At 33.4% G+C, this 25,410-nt stretch overlaps 1 protein-coding gene across 4 annotated transcripts in view; it reads left to right on the forward strand.

The window, feature by feature from the left end:
- The window catches only part of LOC105333471 (protein timeless), a 34,196-nt gene that overhangs the window by 6,339 nt on the left and 2,447 nt on the right, over nt 1-25,410 (forward strand). Inside the window, exons 3-24 of one of the 4 annotated variants that reach the window (XM_066068176.1) lie at nt 5,460-5,596; nt 9,318-9,412; nt 9,798-9,859; nt 10,060-10,252; nt 10,784-10,914; nt 11,037-11,097; nt 11,675-11,728; nt 11,977-12,233; nt 12,366-12,435; nt 14,348-14,460; nt 14,671-14,784; nt 15,156-15,265; nt 15,525-15,717; nt 17,193-17,391; nt 17,697-17,812; nt 19,115-19,307; nt 20,015-20,083; nt 20,392-20,578; nt 21,386-21,448; nt 22,689-22,889; nt 23,345-23,444; nt 24,342-24,452. In XM_066068176.1, coding sequence (XP_065924248.1) covers nt 5,497-5,596; nt 9,318-9,412; nt 9,798-9,859; nt 10,060-10,252; nt 10,784-10,914; nt 11,037-11,097; nt 11,675-11,728; nt 11,977-12,233; nt 12,366-12,435; nt 14,348-14,460; nt 14,671-14,784; nt 15,156-15,265; nt 15,525-15,717; nt 17,193-17,391; nt 17,697-17,812; nt 19,115-19,307; nt 20,015-20,083; nt 20,392-20,578; nt 21,386-21,448; nt 22,689-22,889; nt 23,345-23,444; nt 24,342-24,423 — 2,763 coding nt within the window. In that variant the 5' untranslated portion in view covers nt 5,460-5,496 and the 3' untranslated portion in view covers nt 24,424-24,452. Of the gene's footprint in view, nt 1-3,411; nt 3,509-5,459; nt 5,597-9,317; nt 9,413-9,797; nt 9,860-10,059; nt 10,253-10,783; nt 10,915-11,036; nt 11,098-11,674; nt 11,729-11,976; nt 12,234-12,365; nt 12,436-14,347; nt 14,461-14,670; nt 14,785-15,155; nt 15,266-15,524; nt 15,718-17,192; nt 17,392-17,696; nt 17,813-19,114; nt 19,308-20,014; nt 20,084-20,391; nt 20,579-21,385; nt 21,449-22,688; nt 22,890-23,344; nt 23,445-24,341; nt 24,453-25,410 lie in introns of all 4 variants that reach the window. The other 3 variants (XM_066068175.1, XM_011436466.4, XM_011436467.4) reach the window with 3 other exon arrangements.

The following is a 25,410-nucleotide window of genomic DNA, read 5'->3' on the forward strand; positions in this document are numbered from 1 at the left end:
GAGGTTCTTTGTTTAAAGCAGCCATGACATTATACGAAAAAGGGTCGATCTGACTATGATGAATTTTCTTGTTGTGCAACAGTTCGCGAATGATGGGAAATTTTTGAAACATGCAAAATATATTGGTGCCGATTTTGTGTAGTAAATTGAGGCTAAATATTTCAACGCGTTGAAAGTTTTCACACATGACGTTGGTGTTAGCTTGTTCTGATTTTCGTTTCGTTTTCATTATTTATGCTTTGTAACCTGGGAACTATCGTCTGTATTTCGTGATTTTTACGTATCAAATCAAACAGAGACTATATGATTCATTTCGAAAAAATAAATTGTGTTCTTTATTTGTTATAGTGCATGTTTCTTGTGTTTTAATTGTGTACAATTTCTATTTACTAACCATATCTTGCTTCGAATTATAAGCAAGATACAGAGATTTGCTCACAATTCTATGTTTGTACACAGATCTTAAAAACTAAAGATTAAAAAAGTAAAAAAAATTGTCAATATTTATTAAGAAAATTTTCAAAGTCTCTTCTTCCAGAAACTTATTGTATTGTAAACTTAACCTTTTTTAGCTCACCTGAGCCAGTCTTCTTCTCAAAAACTATTAGGCCAGGAAAGCTCAAATTTGAGTGGAAGCATCCTCAGAAAGTGTAGATTCAAGTTTGTTCAAATCATGGTCACCTGGGGTAGGGTGGGGCCACAAAAGGGGGATCATGTTTTACATAAGAATATATAGAGAAAATCTTTAAAAATCTTCTTCTCAAAAACTATTAGGCCAGGAAAGCTCAAATTAAAATGGAAGCATCCTCAGGTAGTGTAGATTCAAGTTTGTCAAATCATAGTTCCCATGGGTAGGGTGGGGCCACAATTGGGGGATCAAGTTTTACATAGGAATATATTGAGAAAATCTTTAAAAATCTTCTTCTCAAAAACTATTAGGCCAGAAAAGCTCAAATTTGAGTGGAAGCATCCTCAGATAGTATAGATTCAAGGTTGTTCAAATCATGGTCCCCGGGGATAGGGTGGGGCCACAATTGGGGGATCAAGTTTTATATAGGAATATATAGAGGAAATCTTTTAAAAATCTTCTTCTCAAAAATATTTGGCCAAGAAATCTCAAATTAGCATGTAACCATCCTTATGGAAGTGTAGATTCAAGTTTGTTCAAATCATGGTCCCTGGGGGTAGGGCGGGTCACAATGGGGGATGAATTTTTATAGATAAAGAAAATCTTTAAAAGTCTTCTCCTCAAAACTATTAGGCCTGGAAAGGCCATATTTGAGTGGAAGCATCCCCAGATCATATAGATTCAAGTTTGTTTAAATAATAGTCCAGGGGTAGGGTGAGGCCACAATGGGGGATGAATTTTTACTTAGGAATATATAGAGAAAATCTTTAAAATCTTCTTTTTAAAGAATTTTTGGCCAGAAAGGGTTTAAACATGTGTAGAGGCATCCTTGGGTAGTGTAAATTCAAGTTTGCAAAATCACAGTCATTAGTGGTAGGGCGGGACCGTGATGGTGGTTTGAATTTTTACATAGGAATATAAAGAGAAAATCTTTAAAACTATTCTGGGAAAGTGTTCAGTTCAAAACTCAGTACTTAGTGTGAAAGCAAAGGTTATGCAGATTTAAGTCTGATGAAACCATGATTCCCTACAGAAAAATGGGGCCATGAAATGGGGGGGGGGGGGGGGTATATAGGAATAGAGAAAAATCTTCTTACAGGTACAACAACAAAAGGGGCTTGGTATTTACCAAAAAATAAGAGGTTGATAAAAATTGGCAGATTTTCAATTTTTTTTAGCAAGATCTACTGTACTCAGTTTTCAATATATTTTGATACTGTAATGCTAATTTGATCAGAATTAAGGCAATTGTTGCTCAGGTGAGCGATGTGGCCCCTGGGCCTCTTGTTGTTTCTTACAAACAAATAAGTTCTGTACAATAGTGTCAAACATTGTGTTGTAAATTTTAATCAACAGGGTTTTTTGTATTATTACAATCGGGTTCGTTATCGAGTTAGTCTGTTTATTTGGGGTATATACAGAAGACGGTAAGAAATGATACTCTGCATAACAGTGCATTGTTTTCGCAAATTTCTACCATCAAATATTTAATGGACTTGGCGAAATTACAGGAGATAAAACAAAAGGTATTTTACCCATTTTTTATTTCATTTCCATATCAACGATGTAGTTTGAATTTCCTCTGTTCTTTTATCTCTGATTAAAGCATAACATCTCGTTTATAATAGCTTTCATTGAATAATACAGACCGGTAGGGGACGTGTATTGCATATGCAATACTCTCAGAATGCTTGCTCAAAATGGTACTGGTACCTATTCATTTGGGGAAAATAGTGTTGAAGTACTATCATATGAATTCGAAGAAGTGACTTTTCTTTTTCTAAATTTAATACCTTACTATTGATGAAAGTTTTAAAGTAAACAAGTAATTATTGAATGAAAATTTTACCATACAAATTAGGATTTATCTATCATATGAAGAATTGACATTTCTTTTTCTAAAATTAACACCTTTAATACTATTGATAAATTAAAGTTTTAAAGTGAGCAAGTAATTTTAGCATTTTGTTATCACCAAAGTTACGTAACATGCACTAGTGGCATGATGCAAAGGGTGAACAACCATTGATTATTACCATGCTATTGTGCCTGCAATAATTTACATGAACACATGTTGGTACTTATGGACATATTAAGAAATTGCAAGTTGAAGACAATCCTTTTGCTGAGAGCGATGCAATATGTCAAAGAGTCTTGGTCAGTGAATCTGTTGGACAGGTTGAAATGACACTGATCAAATGTATGCTAATCAGACAGTAGTTCCCAAGATTGACATATTCTGATAATGCAGAATGAATATATGAAAACTAGTATACCGTGTACTATAGTCTGTCCACTTGTGGCAAGCTTGACCACACAGGTCAAACGCAGGCTAGCTGGTATTGACAGGATAGATAAAAGCTACAAGGCAGTGACAGCTTATCTAAGTTCTACTGACAAGTCTTGGTGCTGGAGACATGTGGAAGTACTCGCACGTGTTGCTATCTTTACATTCCTAATGTTTCAATACACACTGTTATCTGCGATATGTGTACAGAGGTGGTAATGGATTTAAATTCAAAATTACAGATAATAACACAAATGTCTATAATCACAAAATGTTTTTAATGAAAAACATAATTATCAGTTTTATGATGTAGAAAAACATGAATTTTTGCAGGTGGGAAGACGGTTTGAATTTAATGTGAAGAAAGAATTGAAAAAAATTATTTATACTTAACATAGACATTGTTGATTTGATATTGTATGTGTAACAAGAAAATAAAAAAAAAATTGCTCTATAGTTTCTTTGGGAGTTGATTTTAATCAACTCTCCTATGCAGTTACTCTGGCAAACCAGAAAAGAAAGAGTGTTTGGACCTAAGCACAAATCATCACCGCTGACAAGACTTAGTTCCTGAAAATAATAGAAAATTCAATGTAATGTATGCTGAAGCATTGTTTTTCAAGGAAACTTATCTATAAACACTTTGAAAATTGTCAGATTTTATATAATACGAACAATTTAGATATTTATGTAGTCTCATTTGTTCCTATGCCAGAGTTGAATAAAGTCTTGTTCGACCAGACGCTCGGCTGTCTCCGTAAATCTCCGACAAGCAGAGAGGCTCTCTTGCTTGTCGGAGATACAGGGAGACAGCCGAGCATCTGGTTGAACGAGACTAGAGTTCGATATCAATAATGCCTGGCTCCATACGATTCTTAGAATTGTTTCGATTACTAATACATAGTTTGAAATCTATCTTTAAATATTACACAACATGATTCATATGGGGTTTCTCGAAATTCTTGTCGGAAAAGTAAAAAAATTCATATAATAAAAAAAAGCGTAATTCAAATACAGACTAGAAACAAATTGCCATGCAAGATAAGTTGATTTTAAAATAAATGATAATCGATGAAATCAACTCCCGTCAGTACTTCAGTACTTTGATATTAATACGATATATTTTTTTATTTTCATGAGGAAAATAGAAATGTAATGCCTTTTCTTTTAAAGATAATAAAGAGTTTTAGCCAGGCAAAGATCAAGTGTTATACAATATAATTTGCTATTTTAATGTTAAATAGTGTTATTATCAGTGAACTGACAACAGCAAATATGACATTCTGTAAGAGAAATTTTGCCTGCTCTGAGATGTTGTCTTTGAAATTTCCCTGGTGTCGGGTCAAAATCTCACAGTACAGCAGCAATTTTGAAATTATGTATTTCATCAGACTGGTGCTATACCAACTAAAATCAGACTTCCAGATATTTAGTTTGCAAGAACAAAGGTATTACATCTCAGCACTTTTTCATACTTAAGTTTTTTCAATTTTAGGTCAACTGAGTCATTCGGTTACCAATTGCAATTGGTCTTAAAGTGTCCGTTGCCATGCATGAACAATTTTACATTTTTAACTTTTTCTTGAAAATGCAATATCACAAATTAATGGCTTTACCACTCCCAAGGGTCTCATAAGTTGGACCAAATATGTAAAAAATGCCAAATTTTCAAGAAGAAAAATATTAAATGCATGGTTATGATGTCCAGGGTGCCCTTTACCATAGCTCCGAAATTCATGGCCCCTAGGTCAGGGGTTTAGGCTTGGGGGGGGGGGGGGGGGGGCAAATATGGCCACAAAGTACATTGTAAAAATGTATTGGTTTAAAAAAGATTTCTTCTGTACTATCACAATCATGGGAGATTAAGTCATGCATTGTGTTATTACCACATATTTATAGTGTCCTGATGTCCAATTGTGAAATCACTGCCTAGGCCTCCATTTTATTGGGGAGGTGGGGTCGGGGATAAATATGGTCATTTATGGAACATAATTTTACTTACTAGGGTAATTGCTTTTGTCATCCATTAACAATTTTAATATCATCTTGAAAACTACATGGTAAATTTTCACTTAAATTTGGCAATATTGAATTTAAGATGTGTTCTATTTTTTTATTAGGAAAAATATATTTAAGTTAATAAATACCTTGTGCATAATGTATGTATTTGTATGCATTATAAATAAAACTGAATATTATAAAATATTGACCATTAAAGGAATGCAGGTGTCTTATTACCAAAAATTGACAATTTTTGTATAATTTCTTTGTACATTTTTACTGGCTTTTGTATGTGTTGCTATTGTACAATATCATTGGGCCAGCACCATCTAAATTAAAATATAATGATATTTAAATGAATCCTTCATGTTACGAAGTTTTATATATTCTTAAACAAAGATTCGTCTAATTTATGATCCCCTCAAGTTATTATACAGTAATTAAAGGTGCTATATTTAGTAGAAGATTCTTAGTTCTTAAGAATAGAATATCATTCAGTTTTGAATATCTTTTGTTATTACTTTCATATTTTGTGTTTTGCAGATTAGCAGAGATTTGAACGACAACTGAAGCAGCCACCATGGAGTGGCATATAATGAATGTTGGGGGGGTGAGCAGCCTGGGCAGTAACCTGGGCTGTCTGGAGGAATCTCAGTACATACCCTCTGACGAATGTAAAGGTAAAACAGCTGTTTCTTTCTTGTTTTGATTTTAACATATTTAATTTTTGTAAATATATGTATATTACCGGTACATAGATGAAATAGGCAGTTTATTCCTTGTTTTCTTTCTGATGATAAGTAGCAGTTCATTTTGTGTGATGTGGTGGGAGCATCTCTGGGCTCTGGAAAATTTTAATTCATATGATAAGTATCAATTCATATTTTATTTGGGAGGGGAGCGACTCCAGGCTTGAGTTAGGGGATTTTGTTCATAATAAGTATCTTTTTATTCTTAAAGGGGGCATGTGGCATGTTATTTCTCTGTTTCATCTGTCACAAACAAGGCATAGGAGTAGACCTACCCTAAATCTTTCTTTTTTTTGGGGGGGGGGGGGGGGGGGGGGTGTGATACGTCGTCTCTTGAAATTTTTATCTTTATGTTTAAGCTTACTAACATACACTGTCCAAAAAAGTACATAAAATACACAAGTAACTTTTGATAATTGACATTTTACTTAAGTACATGAAAAAGTATTAAAAACAAATGTATTAGTATCATAATTGTCAATAATATTTCTTGGACAAATGATGAAAATCAATAATCTTTATATGAATTAGTCACAAACACGCCTAAATTCACCACTAGCTATTAGATAAGCTTATAGTGATGTGGTTCGTCAGAGAATCAAGTGGGCTAGGTTAATTAAGGAACTATATTATATATGACGTAGGTTAGAGAAAGAGAGAAAAGTCAATAACAAGTACCCTACTTAGGTGAGGTCGATCAATAAAAGATAATTTTAGAAACTGATTGTGATTGGAAAAAATTCATAGAAATAAAAATCTGTCTAGTTTTTTGACAGATGCTGCAATTATCTACTATTTTTCTCAATTTATGGAGTAAATGACACCAGATATATTGTACGACGGGTGACTAAGTAAAACTGTTCAAATAGTCTCTGAAGGTGTGAACTGTTTGAAAGTGCGAGTAACATATTTTTTTAATACATGTATTAAGGTCGATCCTGTTTATAGGGCAATGGAGCCAATTTTTAGCAATAAAATAAAAAAAAAGTATAAATAGGTTGACTTAAAAGAATTTGTTGAAAAATTACTGCTAGTTTGAATGAATAATAAATGGTTTAAATCAATAACGTTATCATAGTAGACTTTTATCTTATTATATCGTAAAAGGGGAATAAAACACATTCCTTAAATGTTCACATCGTAATAAAATATCTGAAAAATACGCTATTATTTTGTTAGAAAAAAGTGTCAAAACTTACAATAAAAATTCTAAAAGTATAGTAACATTACATGTTATTACATGAAAATTGAGTAATATTTACAGGGTTTGTTTAGATAAATTATAAGCAAGTCATTCCATCGGAAAACATAGAGTTGGAAAATGGTGTAATTTTGTACTATTGCATTTTTTAAAAGTTCATCTCCAAGGGCAATTGTACTAAAATGTCAAAGGGTGGTTTTTCAAAATTAAGAAAAATTCTGTTTCTTTATATCACTATAATCACATGATTTTACAAGTACAGGTGCTTGTACATTATACTCCCATGCAATTCGACACGTACTATTGTACCAATTAATGATTATTTCCTGAACAACATACCCATAATGCATTGTGTCACGTACCAGTTCGTGATCAATTACAAGTAGTGATGAGGTTCCCAAACAAGACACTGGAAAAATTGTGTCCCTTTGTCACACTATTTACAAAGATTACTTATAAAAAAAAATATGTTATGTTAAAGGTTTAAAAAAGGACTCAATACATGTATTATGATTTTTTTTTCAAATGAAAGATGACTACTGCACTGCTGACAGGAAACTTTTTTTTTAAAGATGAAGTATTGAATTTCATAGATTAAATCATTGAACAATATGATGGGCAGACAAATCAATCTATCTGACATGCAGAATTCTCAATATCACATTTTTTGCCCGAAAATTACATAAAATACATTTATTGTGTCAAATAAGATCACCATAGCTGTTTAAAAGGCTTAAATTTCAAGTGTGAAAATCATAACAAAGTTAAATTAGAAAGGTGGAAAAATTGTATTACTAATGACCAATTTTTACAACTATCCTTTTATTAATAATTGAGTTTTCCAGTTGCCAACTGCAATAAGAAAGTTTTTAAAGTACCCAAATTTCTAGAATTTGATTTCAAAGATTAAAGATTTGCTTTTCATGAACTTGTAGTAATTTTGACTATGTAATGAATAAAACAGAGTTGGTTACCAGTCGTGAGAAATAAATGTTCTTTATGTTGACAGGAGAGTCAATTATAAGACAGTCTAATGCGCATTACATTTTGCACTACTGTGATGCCATTTTTTGTGGGATATTTTTGCTTTGCATTTGCATAAAGTAAATATTAATGATAATATCAATGTTCAGTTCATTAGAATTCAATAGATTAGTTACCTGGTAGGATTAGAAACACTCACTGCACTTAGAAAGGATTTTATGTTAATTTTTACACTGTCTTATTTAAATTCAAATTTTAAATTAATTTTAACAGTATGAAAAATATACATTAATTTAACATTCAGACTAAACTTCGAACAGGGCATAAATTGTTTATACATAATGTGCACCTACTATCAAACTTTGTATATTGTCAGGGATGATATCAGGAATATATAAGGTTGGAAACTTGCACTATCTAAAACAGTGCAGGCAATGAACGCAAGCAATATCAATATATGTTCTTCATAAAAAGATAACATGATGTGTGTTTAATGTATAAATTTTTAAATCTGTAATTGAAAAGTTATTTGAGATGTAATAAGCAACAGTAAGCAAGAGTTTTCAAGAAAAGAGATGTTCACCATGCACATATGTGATCCTGATTTAAAAATAGATAGAGCCGTTTGGGGGGGGGGGGGGGGGTGACCTTACGTCCACTATGGTTGAATGTTTGACTGTATGTCATGAGTTATAATTTAATTTAATTTGATATATTTAAGTTTGTCTAATGAACCTAGGAGAGAAAGTAAGGAAAAGGTCCTGCATATATGATATGTAGCAAAATACCTTAGAAGTTAAGCACAACTGGTTTTGGTAAAAGTTATCCAATTGGTGTCCCTTCTTATTCTTTAGTTGGTATTAACCAGTGTTAACATTTTGAAGGCAAATGCCACCAGATCTTGGCCTAAATGATTAATACAGCACTGATTTTATAGTCTTGGATGATATTATACATTAATTGCATGACAGTGAGAGAGATATGAAGATTTACTTCCCAAAGAGAAATACATGTATGGTTTTTTGTAGGGATGAAATCTTCACATCTCCCTCACTGTCATACAATAAATTGTTCATTATACGGGCCAACAGATGATAATTAGAATACATGGGGTTCTAATCGTTTTTCAACTGTAATTAGAAGCAAAAATGTAGTGAATGGTATTGGTTTCTTTTTATGTTAGATTTTTGATTTATAAAGGATTTGAAATGTTGATACTGTATAATCCAGTGAAATTTTAGAAGTATCATATGATTACATCGTATCCTCATCCTTAGAACTTTTCATACGCATCAAATACTTAGAACTTTTCATACGCAACAAATAAAAATTCATGTGGCTTCCGAAGGGGTGGGATATGATGAACAATAGGATGATGGCGGGGAAGTATTAAGTTTTATTGAATTATTATAATGAGGTATAATGATATATTTTATCTTATCCTCAGTTAATTTCATGTTTTTCCAGATGTTCTTTTGGAAATCATGCAACAACTAAAAGATGAGGACCCTAGGTTACGAAATGTTCGGCGGCAAATTTTCTACAACCATCTCGTGGAAAAGGTGTGTATTTGATGGAACACATCAAAATCCCAAAACACCAACATTTCATTTGCATACTGTTCTATCATAATTGTTCATTGAATGACAATTTTTATTCTTTAGCAAGTTCATGAAATCAAATCAAATGAAGAAACATGACAGCAATGGTCTTGGATAAGACCATGTCAACTGCTTGAAAAAAATGAATTCTACATAATGGACAAAACTAATTGACAAAATTATTGAAAACACAACCTACTGATTGAATTAGTGTGAAGAAAAAATGAATTTTCAACTTTTTAAAATTTCTAGTTGACTATGATAATCAGTTTTATGATTATTGAATGAATTGTTGTCAGTTGGCAAGATGTAGTGTCCAATCTTCTTACATATCAATATTTTGCAGGATCTTTGTGTAATGATCCAGTTCTTGAGAGACGACCCAGAAATATTTGGTCTTGTTGTAAGGTAATTATGAACTGTTAAAATTAAAAACAAGGACATGAAAATGAAAGCTTATGAATGTTTCATAAATGAGGCATACTTGTTTGATTAATAGAAATAATCAAGTGATTTAAAAGTTCTGTATACGAAAGCTTACCATTATATGGTAGGAGATGATTATAACTAAGTGAAGACTGAGACGATATTGTGCATACATTTTGTAGAATACTGGCAAATTTGACACTTCCTGTGGAAAGTTTAATAGAGTCGACTGGATATTCTATGGCAGAGGCAAGTCAGACTGGAATGTCATGGCAACAGGGAGTGGAGAGCTCCCTCCACCACTACAGGACTGTGTTCACTGATAAGTCAGTTTTGCTTAGTCTATTGGAGGAAATCCACACTCTTGTGGAAGAGGTAAAGTCAACCATCAATACTAAAATGTTTGGTTTTGACAATAAAATCCTTCAAAATGGCAAAATATCTTATATATCCTGAAACAAACCTATCATCGGCACAGATGACTAGAATCTCCTTCAAGCATTTCTGTCTATCTGATGACATCCCCTACATAGCAACTTACAATTCTTGACATGCTTATTTCAACAACCACTGAGAGTTTTTCTGTCATTTTGGTGCTATATAGCTTTAAGAAATCAAAATTCATTCAAGAAACTGAGTACCGGTATAAGCTTTCGGCAATCCAATACACCAAATTATTTTCCTACCTGTGTTTATTGCAAAAGACAAATATTATTTGGCTGAATATGATACATGAACAGAGCACTTTTATGCACAGATGGAAAGTTTTTGCTGATATTTAATCAGTAATTGGTAGCTTGCTGAATATTAAAACATCAATAGCACTTTTCATCTAGACATGTAGCTGTTGTAGAGAGTTGATTTCCCTTTAGAAATCAGTCGACTTAATAATTGCCTTGTTTTCAGAGTGAAGGATACCCACTGCCAGAAGAGAGTTGTGATGTCATCAATCAGATTCTGCTGTTGCTGCGGAATCTCCTACACTTCCCAAGCAGTTCTGAGGACAACAGCTCAAGGGAGCATGAAATGTTTCTCAGGTTGGTCTCTTGATGGATTGATGGATCAACCAAAATTATGTCAGATGTGAAAACTTCCTCATACAGTTTGTACATGTATTATAGGTTTAACTTGCTCTTTTATGCATGTACTTTTATTTTAGAATCCTTTTTGAGTGTGATTTCACAGGGAGATTTATTAAGCTTCTTCAGCTAATACAAAGGGTAAGTCAGTGTATCAAAAGTAAATTCAGTGTAAGGATTACGATGCATACACAGTGCAAAGTAGTTAATGCAAAGAAATCGATGTTTAATGCAGAAAATAGATAAACCTACATTCAATGCTAACATACTACATCGAACCCAACCTATCCTACAAAAACCCTGTCGAAATAAAAATTCAAGAAGTTTTATTAAACACATTACTAATTAGATTGGACTGGAAAGTATTAATCTTTAGAATTCCTTAATTTCTGTGGCACATATTTAGTAATTCCAAATCGGTGTTGTTTTCCAAAACATATTTTACCTACCAAAGAGCAAAGGCAAGATGACACATTGCATCATGTATTATTATAACCCTGCTTTGAAGAAGGGGGGGGGGTGTGGTAATAGACAAATAGTGCCTGTTTGGGAGGGTAACAGTTGACACCCCAAGAAAACCATTGTCAACCGATGTGAAGCGAGATTTTATTACTGCTTTTTATAGGAATGACATGAATTCTGTATTTTATGATAATTAAGCCAACAACAATTTATTTGGTTGTCTGTAAATTATTGCTTTGTATATCATGTATTGTAGGAATACTGGACCGTAACAGCAGTACAATTGGTAACACTCATCTTTAAAGGACATGTAAGTTTATTTTTTGTTAATCTTATTTGGAGAAAATTTCTTCAGGGAATATGTTGTATGATTTTGTGGATTGTACATGTACTTTATAAAGGTTTATTTTACAAGATGCATGTACATATGAATTCAAGATGTGCATGGTGTAGTTCAGTTAATTATTGATCTGTTGTTTGTCATGAAATTTTTCTTTTTACAAAATTTAACAATCGATTATATCATAAAGAAATTTTGAAACAAATTTGAACTTTCAGACAGGGGAGATGTTTCTTCAGAATGTGACTGACATTGAATCTGTGACTTTTATCATGGAGCAGTCGGAGGACTCTGATCGTGAATGTCTGATGTGTGGTTACCAGCACAGTGACAAAGACTTTCAGTGCATTAATTACCTCGAGGAAAGTATCTCTAAAAATCTGCGACTACGACATGGATCTAGCCAGGACAGCCGCAGTTCCTCCCCGAACGGCTCAAGTCTGGAGGTCTCCAGTCAGGAACAGGAGAAATTACAGTGAGTGAACGAGCCAGCAGCCTGCAGGGGCTTATGTTTCTTTTTTACCTCCATGACAAGTACTTGTTTGGAAGTTGAATTAAAGAATTAAAAAATGTATGGTTTTATCACAGATTAATTGTTTTGTTGTAGTAAATATTTGGAAGTTTTTGCTGTACAGTTTCTGACCAAAGCTTTCTGTAACACGGTTCATGTTCTCAGGGTAAGAGTTTTAGTTTGTCTGGATCCACAAATGTTATCGTAGATAATGCATGTAATAATATTGATTATGTAATACTGTAGAAGCAGATTTAATTTTATTCTCGTTGGCAGAAAAAATCAACGAAATAAAATCCAAGACAATTTTTTTACCCAAGTATTAAACAGAGTTACCGTATTTTCCCGACGACTCGTCGATGCGGACGACTCGTCGAATTGCTCATTTTTAGCCAAAATTTTAACAAAATCCTACGATACGTCGATTCAGAGGACACGTCGAACTTATTGCTTCAAAATGGTGTATAAAACTGCAGTAACATTATTAGTGTATGATGCCACGATGTCCCCGATATTGCTACCAATTATTATTAATGATTAACATTTAAACAATTACTCTTTATACTTATGCATCATATTTTCAAATACCGACAACATCTACAAAGTCGCTTGCATTGTAAACAATTCCCGATATCGCGTGTTATGCAAAATTAAACTTACTTTGACAGAAATATTTTATTCCCATGCATTAAAATAATCACCCACTCTGATCATCGCCAGTGTATTCGCCATTACGTAACCAGCCACCTGTTGACTCGGCGCGTGGTCAATGTTTGTTTAACAATTTCCAGTGTCAGAAGCATGCACCTGTCTCGTGACGGACTTCAAAGGGGGATCTCAAGTGCAGAAAGCTTAGCAATTACTATGATTTGATGAAACTTGTTTACTTTGTATCCATGCAGTAATACAGTTACACGCTATTATTTTAAAGAGACACTGTTAGAATAGATCGATCCTTTGTACGACTTGATAATGACGATATACAACATACATACGTTTCCTAAATTTTTTATTTAACAATAATCAAAGAATTGGACAATAATTAATTAATGAACTATAATCACTCTTATAACGGTACTCTTTATGTACACAGTGAGTGAAATTGCCGTATAGATTTCAGCCTTAGCAAGATTATTAACACAACCGGGATCAGTCTACCGTATAAACAATAGAGTTGATGATTGCCGATTACGTATTTTAAGATTGATTTTGACCATAAAATATTTCTTATTTATACTTTCCACTAACAACTCTTTACTAATAAAATAATAAAACTTTAAAACATTCCCCGGACCTACTGCAATATTTTTTCCCATCCAAGTCTGGTTTCAATTTTACTGCGCAATATTATCTTCCCACTATAGTGATATATGGAATCATGTGACAATGTGTTTATAAAAACGGAACGGTAAAACTTTTAATTGATTAAAAAAATACACCATTGTTCAATAACTGTTATTAATATGTATTCTGGTGTTAACAGATGAGTGAAAATGATAATAATTAAAGATGAACATTGAATTCAACAACGTAATTTTCAATAACACAGCCAGCTCAAGATGATTAAAACCAAGATTTTTTTTTCCACAATTTTCCAACCTCAAGCCTTAGACAAGTCGATCAGGACGATAAGTCGAGTGCTCTGCTTCATAGAAAAAAAATACTGAATTATCGTCGGGAAAATACGGTAAAACAACGAAATTTTAACCCAACAAAAATATGTGCTTCTACAGTAGTATCTTGCTGGTGAGTAGCACTGAAGCCCCTCTCTTCCTTGGCCTCTCTTTAGCATGCTCCTCTGGTTTTGCATGGAGGTTAATAGAAGTAATGTTTATCCATTACTTCACACTTTAAATTATAGTCATTCATTACTGATAGTTCAATATAGTGTTTGCTATTGCTTTAATGTTCTGCAAAGCTAAGGAGCAATTTGAATTTATTAATTATTTCAGTTCTAGTAGTGTCTTACTTTCTTATATATGACATGGTCATAAAATTATGCACAAATTCAGAAGTAGATAGATGCTTCAAAAATCATGAGAAAACCTTTACCTCTGTATTGTGCAATTCTATTGTAGAATATTCTCACATCTCAATACAAAGCAATGATAGATGAAGTGTATATACTATGGCTCCTGGCATTTTTCCTGAAATATGCGCGACATCAGCGAGTGGAATTCCATTACATCAGGTAAGAACCATTATTGTTTAATCACAACATGTTATTCTGATGATTCTAAGAAAAAATATATAACTTCAACCAAAAATAGATTATGTTCATTATATAAACCCCTTATGTTTAATGCTGTGCCTTATAACACACGTGCCAAGACAACAAATTAATAAGTAAGTGTATGATTTATAGATTGGAGATAAAACGTGGCTTGATTTTGTGTTTCAGGGGAATCTTCTCCACAGACATGTTTGCATTTCTGGTTTACAAAACAGTGGTGAATTCTGAGGAGCTAGTGGTAGCACAGAGAAACAAACAGGACACCACTCATCACCTCAGAAGGTACGTGCCTGGACCGGCTCTTATTGGATGGTTCTTGTGGAAATCAGAAGTGGACTGGTTCTTTTTGACCAATTCTATCTTGTTCAAGTTGTGCTATATTAAGGCATTGACCACAGAGTGAATGCTTGCCAAAACTTGAATGCATGTAACACAAACTTTGGCATGTTCCCTACCTTCTGAACAGGCGACTGGTTCTATATTGTTTGAGTTGTTATTAGACTAGTTCTCATTCAGTCATATCTAGTCTGGTTCTTATTTGAGTTGTAGCTTGGCTTGTTCTTAGTCTGTCATAGACACTGGGTCCATTTGTCAAGATTGTCTGTTTCTCTTTGACAATATGAGTTATAATAATTCGACTGTTTGTTTTCCAGAATTCATCTGACTGTTGGTGCTATGCGGGAAATGTTACAAGGTCTGAAGCTATATTGCGAAGATCAGAGTCTAGATAAAGCCAACATAGCTTACCTAGAGAATTTACAAAGTAAGAACTCTCTTTTTCTAATTATGATTAATGTGAATATTCCAACCTTTCTGAACTGCTGTCATGATAATTTCTTGAACCTTTTGTACCTTTATTCTAAAATCTGCATCTTTTTTCAAATTTGGTCAGGAACTGTAAAGATTATCTTAATTAAGAGGCCATATACAGCTATCAGTCCTGATTCTTGAGTACCGGCATACATTATAAAACAGTAGCCAGATGCATTGCGGTTTACACCCTGTACTGATTCTGTTTGTAGAAGACTTGGCCAACTCTGTAGACCTGCCCCAGATGTTCCTCCTCCTGATCCGGAACTTCCAGATGCACACACACAGTCTGAGATTCCTTCAGGACGTGATCATCACCAACCACCTGCTGCTACTGCTGGTGGACGTGTGGAGGTCCCAGTCCATCAGCAAGACAGAGTTCCACATGCTGAACCACATCAAACAGTAAGTGCTTAGTGTAAGGGGAAAACGATATCAACCAGTGAGTGTATAGTGTAGGGGAAAACCATATAAACCAGTGGGTGTATAATGTAGGGGAAAACTTTATCAACTAGTGAGTGTATAATGTAGGGGAAAACCATATCAAGCAGTGGGTGTATAATGTAGGGGGAAAACCATGTCAACCAGTGAGTGTATAATGTAGGGAAAAACCATATCAATCAGTGGGTGTATAATGTAGGGAAAAACCATATCAATTAGTGAGTGTAATGTAGGGGGAAAACCATATCAACCAGTGAGTGTATAATGTAGGGGAAAACCATATCAATCAGTGGGTGTATAATGTAGGGAAAAACCATTTCAATTAGTGAGTGTAATGTAGGGGGAAAACCATATCAACCAGTGAGTGTATAATGTAGGGGAAAACCATATAAACCAGTGGGTGTATAATGAAGGGGGAAAAACCTTATCAACCAGTGAGTGTATAATGTAGGGGAAAACCATATCAGTGAGTGTAATGTAGGGGAAAACCAAATCAACCAGTGAGTTTATAATGTAGGGGAAAACCATATAAACCAGTGGGTGTATAATGTAGGGGAACCATATCAATTAGTGAGTGTAATGTAGGGTGAAAACCATATCAACCAGTGAGTGTATAATGTAGGGGAAAACCATATAAACCAGTGGGTGTATAATGAAGGGGAAAAAACCTTATCAACCAGTGAGTGTATAATGTAGGGGAAAACCGTATCAGTGAGTGTAATGTAGGGGAAAACCATATCAACCAGTGAGTGTATAATGTAGGGGAAAACCATATAAACCAGTGGGTGTATAATGAAGGGGGAAAAACCTTATCAACCAGTGAGTGTATAATGTAGGGGAAAACCGTATCAGTGAGTGTAATGTAGGGGAAAACCATATCAACCAGTGAGTGTATAATGTAGGGGAAAACCATATAAACCAGTGGGTGTATAATGTAGGGGGAAAAACCTTATCAACCAGTGAGTGTATAATGTAGGGGGAAAACCAGATAAACCAGTGGGTGTATAATGTAGGGGGAAAAACCTTATCAATTAGTGAGTGTAATGTAGGGGGAAAACCATATCAACCAGTGAGTGTATAATGTTGGGGAAAAAGTATATATATCAACTAGTAAGTGTATAATGTAGGGGAAAAACCATATCAACCAGTTAGTGTTTGGTAGGGGAGTAACCTTATCAACTAGTGAGTGTATAATGTAGGGGGAAAACCATATCAAAGAATAAATGTGTATATAGGGGAAAGCCAAACATGTACCTGTCACTAAGTGTAATAAGTTTGTTTTGTAACAGGAGAAAGCAAATATTTAAACCAAATACATGTAATTTATAATGTATGAGATCAAGTGTATTGTATATTAGAATCAAATTATGAAGTTGACAACTCTAAAGTTACATGTCTTAAGAGAAATATTTAATATCTAAGTATGTTTGCCTTTGTAGATTTGCCACAACAGAAGTGATGCAGAAGTATGGCCGGTTGTTAGAGAACTTTGAGTATAACAATGCCGTAGTAAACAACTGTATATTTACCATGATGCACCATGTTGCTGGAGATTGCGAGAAACCCAATGCCTTGCTGCAGGTGCAAATATTGCGGACCTTCCTAGAGATTTTGGACAGCAATACCCCTTTAACTCAGGTAATTACAGATATTTAACCAGTAACAGCACAACGTTGGACAAGATTTGTAGTATCATTTATAGGAGACAGTCTTTTACACTATTAATTGCAAGCTCAGAAATTGAGTTATTTTGGATAGAAAAAGAGTGTTCATTTTATAACCATGTAAACCTTTTTGTAAAGCCATTAGATTTCTAATGGCTTTGATTGATTTCATAATACATGTACATTGTTGAAAAAAGTTTCTGCAAGCTTCGCTTGATAGTGCATATCAGTTTAACAGATTTGAAGGTTGTAAAATGACCATCAACTAATATTTTGTAGGAGAAGACAGATTTGATTGAGTTCATCCTACAGAAATTCATGGTTGAGGCAGAGAACAATCCATTTTCCTGTGCTCTACAGCTGTTTGGGGAAATGCCAGTCAAATCTAAACATGGGTAATTATTAATAACAATTTATTATATATAATATTAATAGTACATTTACCTTTCATCTACATTGTATGAAGTAAAACCAAAACCTCTTTTCTATATGAAGAATTCAGTGTTCAGTTGATACAATTGTCTTTAAATAGAACAGTTCAATGTACAGGTTTAAAAAGAAAAAGAAAAGGCAGGGTTTTCAATGTAATAATGTACAACTTTTTCATTGATTTTTCTGCGAGGTATTAATTATGGGAAAATGTTGTTTATTAATCATTATTGGGATATTCAAAACATGTAGATATTATTTCTATGAAATAAATACAGTAAAACTTGTTTAGTATGAACACGTATATAACAAATTTTCAGATATAGCAAAGTCGTTTTTAGTCCCCAGTAAAATTCTTAAGAAATCTTTGCAAAATTAAACGGTTATAAAAAATTCGGATAAAACGAATTTACGGATATAGCAAACTGATTTAGATTCCCGTAAAGGTGAATAATAACTAAATTTAACACTTTTATAACTAATTTGTTTACAGTCAAAAAAGTTTGCACTACCATTTAAGATAATAGCTTGAATGAATTTATTTTTGCATAAATTCTTCAATTTACAATCTGATTTTGAAATTAAAGGCATCAGAAGAATGCATTTTTCATTCTAAGTCTCAATTAGCAAAAATGGTTAAAGAAAACATGTACATGTACATACAGTGAATTTGCTATAGTTATTATTACGAATTCTTTATACAGATATAACGAATTACAGTTATAACGAAGTAAATCCATTGGTCCTTAGGACTTCGCTATAACGGAGTTTTACTGTATGTTTATCTCTTTACATATGTGTTAGCTAATTGGTGTTAATTTCAGTGAATCACCAATGCCAAGTCTCTCATGTTGTTAATAATGTGAAAGCAAAACACTTGAATGTTTTTTCATGAAAGAAATAAGTTTCTTAAGAAATTATTTGTTAGCTGATTGGTGGTAATTTCAGCGAATCTAGCATATCTAAGGTAAATTACTGTAAATGTACTGTATTTAGCGTATACGATATTAAATGGAATATGATTTTTCAACAAGTAGCATGGATTTGACTTAATGTATTTCTGAATGTACTTATTTATCTACTAATATATTTCACATTTACACTTGATTTAGCGGATGCCGTTATCCCTCAAAAACACCAAATAGAATACACAGCCAAATGCAATATGTTTTCTGTACCCTCGCACAGAAATTTATTCGTTTCAACCAGCGTTACAATCTCTCCCTCAAAAGCACCAACAAATAGTGTACCTATCTTCTTTGCTACAGGAAAATTGAAGAGGAGGAGGATGAGGTTGCAGATGATGCTGAAGATGAAGAAGAGGATGAGAATGCTGAGGAAATGAAGAAGGAGAAGGACATTCTTCTGATGCTGTACACGGAGTTGATGGGACAGCCTGGGGCTCTTAGTGCTATCTCCACCAAACTGGGCGAGTTTGGGATCAAGAAAACAGAGCAACAGGTAACTTGGAGACACTCTTGTTGTTATATTGCATAGTAAAACATCTCTTCACAATTAGAAGGGGTTGTGAAGTTGTTTGCAGTGCAGCATGAAAACCTTAAAAATCAAATGAGAGGTCTCTTTTATTAAACCCCCCCCCCCCCCCCCACCAAAGAACTTGGTAAAATTCAGTTCAAACACATTGCATATACAGTTGAACTTCGATATCTCGAACACTGATATCTCAAATACAATGGATATGTAGAAGTGATTTGTAAATCCCAACTACTTTTTAAAAGTATTTTACTCTCGATATCTTGTATACTCAGATATCTCGAAGTTTTTAAACAGTCCCATCATGTTTGAGATAACGAAGTTTTACTGTATTTAAGACAAGTGGTCACAGGCATGCTGGTATGCTGGTTCAAACCCAACTGTGGTCACTTGATGTTGTGTGTTGTGCACTAAGACATTGTGTCAGTCCACCCAGCTGAAATTTGGTACTGGCCTATGCTGCTAGAGTTAACCTGCGATGAACTGGTGTCCCATCCAGGGGGAGTCAATGACTCTCTTCTGCTTAGCACCAATATTACCACGGGCCTTATATTTTTAATGGCAAAGAGAAGGATTAAAATTTTAACTTTACATGTACATTGCATGTATTTAAGATGAGGGTTTTTGTAAATTTGACTATAATTTTGAATACAGTGAAGAGCTCTTTGTTTCAGATTTCTGAAGACCTCAAAGAATTTGATTGGTTGGTCGATGAAAGAAACACAGAAGGGTCAGAGGTCAGTGTGAGTATTAGGGTCAAGGACCTTTAAGGTCAAGGTGAACCCTGGCTTAATCCCTATATGTATCTGTTAAGGTCAGTTGAAGAGTAGAAGCTGCTATGATATCATTCATTTTATAAAAATTGCAATTTTTTACGCATCAAATGAGCATGCATGATGAAAGGAACTCTCTGGGCCTTCTATCAAACTAAAAAAGCTTGTCTATGGTACACATAGCAACATGTTAAAATCATAAAAAGGAGAGATCTAAATCTTTGGTACATGAAGCACCATGTTTGACAGAAATTTATGATAACAAAATGTAATTGTAGAAGACGAGATCTGTGGAATCGGACATGGAACAGAGCAACTCCTCCTCGTCCTTCGCTGATGACTTAGAAGACCTAGATGACTCGGAGATAGTCACTTACTGTATCACAAAGCTAAAGGAAATGAAGTGTGAGGACCATCTGAAGTGGCTCCAACAACAGTTCTGTGATGTTGCCTATGCCAAGTGTGGTAAGATTTGAATTGCAGTCTTCATACCTTACTTACTACCTGTACTTTATTATCTAAATTGTGGTAAGGTTTGACTTGCAGTCTTTATACATCTGAATTTTACTACTTAACTTTATCAATTATAATGCGTATTACTAACTGTTTTAGGCTCACCTTAAATATTTCCAGTAGGGTCTTTCCGTAGCTTGGTTAATCTGAACAGAATTCTCTGTATCTGAATAAAAGATATATTCTTAACATAGCTTAAGGTGGTTAGGAAAATGTCGATATTAATGTGGATGAGAAAAAGTTAAAATTGAATTCTTTCACCGTTTTAGAATTTTCAAATGTTTGACCAAAAATATGTTTTAAAATTTTTTGGAAAGGTAAAAATTATAAAAAGCCCTATTGGGATTCAAACTCATGACTTACAGATTCGTATATGTACTCAAGCTCTAAACCATTGGGCTACACTGTTAGTTAACAATTTTGGGAAAGAAAAATTTATACAGGTACATTCCAAATGCACTCAAATGTACTTATAATAAATTGAAGGGACACCAGGATAGAGGCCTCTCATAAAGACTTAGTATGTACAATGCACTGATCATAATGCAAAATGCAGTGTAATGTAATTCAAAAGTTTACTTCATGTCATGTTGTACATTTAGGAAGTTAGAAACTAAAAAGAAAAAATTCCAAAATATTTGATAACTCATTGTTGTCTTTGATAAGAAGTACCTCACAATATGGAGAAGCCATACCACCTTAAATAAACTTTGAAATCTGGTATGTTTATCTACAGTGTTTACTGTTCATCTATTGTAGCAATGTCTATGAGTAGTTTGGACAAAATTGAAACAGAAGGATTTGTAGCCGGATTACACGTCAGTAAGTATCATTCAGGGCATAATATTCCTTGCATGCGGGTCTTGTAATAGGACCCTTTCCCAATTGTAAATTGACTGTTTTTTCCCTTATTGAAAAATTCCCAACATACATGTAACTGTGTTGTATTGTGTTATAAGAGATAAATGCTGAATTTGTAACTATGCTGAGTGTTTTTAGCTAACTTTATCACCTTTAGAAGTAAGCTTCCCTCAATGTCTCTTGTTTTTAGCACCTCAAGGTGATTATATGATCAAGCTGACTACGCTCATCACATGATTGATTAATTTTCAGCTCTCTTGATTGGCTGATAATAACATTCTAGAAACAATAAAACTATACCACTGTGTTTGATTTTTAATTATAAAATAATTGCATAGGTAATTACAATCATAATGCAACAAACAAAGTTTACTGCTACGTATGTATTTGATCGTGGTTATCGAAACTCGTATATAAATTGGCTGGTAAAATTTGATTTCCCTGGTGTTTAATTTCACAACTTTTCATGTCTTATCCGGGTCACTGTGTTTAAATGTAAAGTCCAATAACTCAACTTTGTTACCAACAACAAACACACGAAGAGTACTGATGTATGACAAAAGCAAGATAATTGTCCTCATCGTTGGTTCACCTGTTTACGCGAGTTAGAATCAAATCCTCTGTGTTCACACGCTTTGGTGAACACGGAATGAAATTTAGGCTTTGATCAAACAAGAACATTTAATATCATTTATTTAGAAATAGAAAGTGTGTGCAATAAAATTTATTTGCGCCAAAGTATTAGCACTTGCGTTTGCATTAAAATATTTATTCGCCAAATTTTCTCGTTTTTACAATATTTGTTAACCTTTTTTTTCCTAAAAGAGCAATTTTTTACGAAAAAATTCAAATTGAAAGGGGACTGGACCCTGTACCATAAAAGGGTCAATTAAGCCCTTTTATTTATACATTTCTTTTTACAACTCACAGTCCGTGCACGTGGCAATTGAACTGTCCTCGACAATACATGTATTATATGCAATCGTGTTTTTGTTAGTGTATTAAATTGTATATTTATTTTAATAAAAAAAGAAATTATATAACATTCCATGTTAATAGTACATGTAGGTAATGACTTTGCCAATTTAATATGATTCAAAAATTGTAGCTCAAATTTGAATCTGAAATACCCTGCAAGTTTTATTGCAAGTAAATTTAACTTTTATTTTAATCTTTTACATGCTTGAATTTTAATTTTCAGTTCAGAATAAGTCTGTACCGCTGATTCTCTACAACGAAGAACAGGAACAACTGATGCACAACCCGTACTTTATCACCCTGCTTCAGTTCCTGGGGTTACACATGCCAGAGGATGTGGGATTGGTGTTTCCCAGAATTCCTCACTTCTGGACCATTCAGAATCTGGTTGAGAAGGCTAGCCAGTTTGGTGATCTCACCATTGGTAGATATATAGATATATAAATAGATTTATATCAAAACTAAGCTCATGCAAGAAATTCAAAGGAACAGTTTGAGATGAATAGGTTCTTTGGTGCACAAGACTCTTAATAAGTCTTCAAAATATAATTATTAATAAAAAAAAATAAAGAAATATTCACTTTAGATTCCTTTTTGCTGGGATTAAAGGCTAGGAATTAATATATGTGGTAAATAAGGAGAAACAGATTTTGAAATTTTGCTTTAAATTTTCTGACAGTTATGAACTTTATAATGCTAGGGTTTTTCATCTTATTTCTTGCAATTTCCATAAAGAAATAATAAATGCATACTAGGTTGATGGGAAATAACTCCCGGGAATCAATGTTTTTTTGCTTTATTCAGCATGTGTCTAATGAAGTAATTGTAAGTTCATGAAACAATTATGTTGATTTACAACTTGACATTATTTGTGTTTAGATCAACTAAAGTTTGACCCAGTGAAGTTGAAAGAAGGAAGGGAAATGACGGAGATAATGCTACCCTTCAAACTGGAGAAAAAGGAGGACATCACATTTGAGTGTGTATATTTTAAATCTTGGAGAAGCTTTGCTTTTGGTTATCTTTTTTTAATCTTGATATAGATTTAATATGAAAACAATTATCAACTCACAATGAATTCCAAATATTGATAATTTCGTAAAAGCTGCTTGGTCCGATTGTAGGGCATAAATTATGGATGGTTTAATTAAATGCATATTATTGACAGACAGTGCTGAAGTTATCTTTATTATTAATAATTAAAGCAGTATTTCTGTAAATAAAACATCCAAATCTCAATTAAAAAGGGTAACAGGATTTACAAATGTACCAGTATGCAATATTTTTATAAAAAAAATAATATTATCCAAAATGTGTTTAAATACAAAACAAAACGTCCTGACAGAAATTTTTGAATATTAAAAAGATGCTCAGATTGGTATATATATGCAAGACACTGGCAACTGTCATCAGTAATGCGATGAACTTTAAAAAGTGTTTAAGCTAATTAAACATATATACAAGAAAAAAGAATCTACTTCTTTGAAGTTTGGATTGGTAATTTCTGCCTTATTCTATCTTAAATAATTGGGGAACAAAACTAAATATATTTACACTCATTGCATAGGCACTTTAAATATCTGTGTAATCCAATGGAAATTCAAATACTCATGGCTTTGAAACAAAAGAGGCTGGTTCTGGGGTTATAATTAGATGAAAGTATTGAACATTTTAAAACAATTGTTTTGCATAAAGATTCTGCCAAAAAATTAGACCAGGCAGCTTAAATAATTGACAATATTAATTAGCATTTAGCTATAATTATGTATCCACTAAACTCTAAATAGGATTGGGCAGTATCAGGCCTGGCCTGCATCACCCCTCTCCACCTTCTCGCCATAGCTTTGACATTAAAATTAACTGAGTGCTCTTCCAGGATTAACGGACGAATTATTTTACTTCACATCCACTCAGCAGCAAAGGGGTTGGCAAATCTGTCCAAAGGGACAAAAACATAAAGATAATCCTCTGTGTTGAGGTTGGACCGGTAACATTTGTGAACTGTCCCTTTAAAATGGAAATTCTTACCATTGCTTATTCTGCTTTGCTGCCTTCTTTGATAGTATTATAGGTACTGTTAATGTGTATTGCTTTTTCTTGTACTATTTACCATATGTGCTATTAAGATGTAATGCTGTTTATCAAAGGCGTTTCGCTGCTTCACAGTCCAGCTTTATTAAGTTTTTGGGTGATGAGGCCGCCTGCACACAAATACATGTATCTTTATTACCGTACTCAATGGGTAAAGGTATACAAATTTCAATTTATGTCCTCAACTGAAAAATTCATTTATGTTTGGTCAAATAGAAATCCTCTTCTTTTTTTTTTAGATTTTACGTACTTATAACTCTGCAACACATGCATAAAAATTTAAACAGAAACAAAGTTTTTGAAAATACATGTTATTCCCTTGTCGAAGTCTAGGCCTATGTTGTCTATATGTGTGAGTGAAATTATTCAGAGAGCTTGGTGGATATTGGGATTATCATGAAGGTTGGGACTGTGTGTCTTAAATAGCGTCCATTTAATCTAATTTCTTGTCGCAAATCACTATGAATGACCTTGTGTTGAGTATATATTTCCATGTATCAAATATTGGAACAGAGTAATCAAATCAATTTTACAGCACTGGGTTGGTATCAATTCACTTTTGTGTTACAGTATTGAAAGTCTGATGCAAGGTATAATTTTCAGAACAAAATACACGCATTGAACCTGCAAAATAGATTTTACCTGGATTATTATAGCTTTTCTAGTGAACAGGACATATCTATTTATCTTGAAATATTGCTGCTGTAAACTCTGCTTTTTCTCTATGCTCTCATAAGAAGTAAGGTTACGGTATATCAATATTATGATCGAAAAATACAAATGTACTTATGTGTATACATGTACATAAACTTTGATTAGAAGTTTTTAACTTTGGCCCACCAACTTAAACTTTA

The sequence above is a fragment of the Magallana gigas genome, chromosome 8 (genome assembly GCF_963853765.1).
Source record: "Magallana gigas chromosome 8, xbMagGiga1.1, whole genome shotgun sequence".
Taxonomy (NCBI): Eukaryota; Metazoa; Mollusca; class Bivalvia; order Ostreida; family Ostreidae; genus Magallana; species Magallana gigas.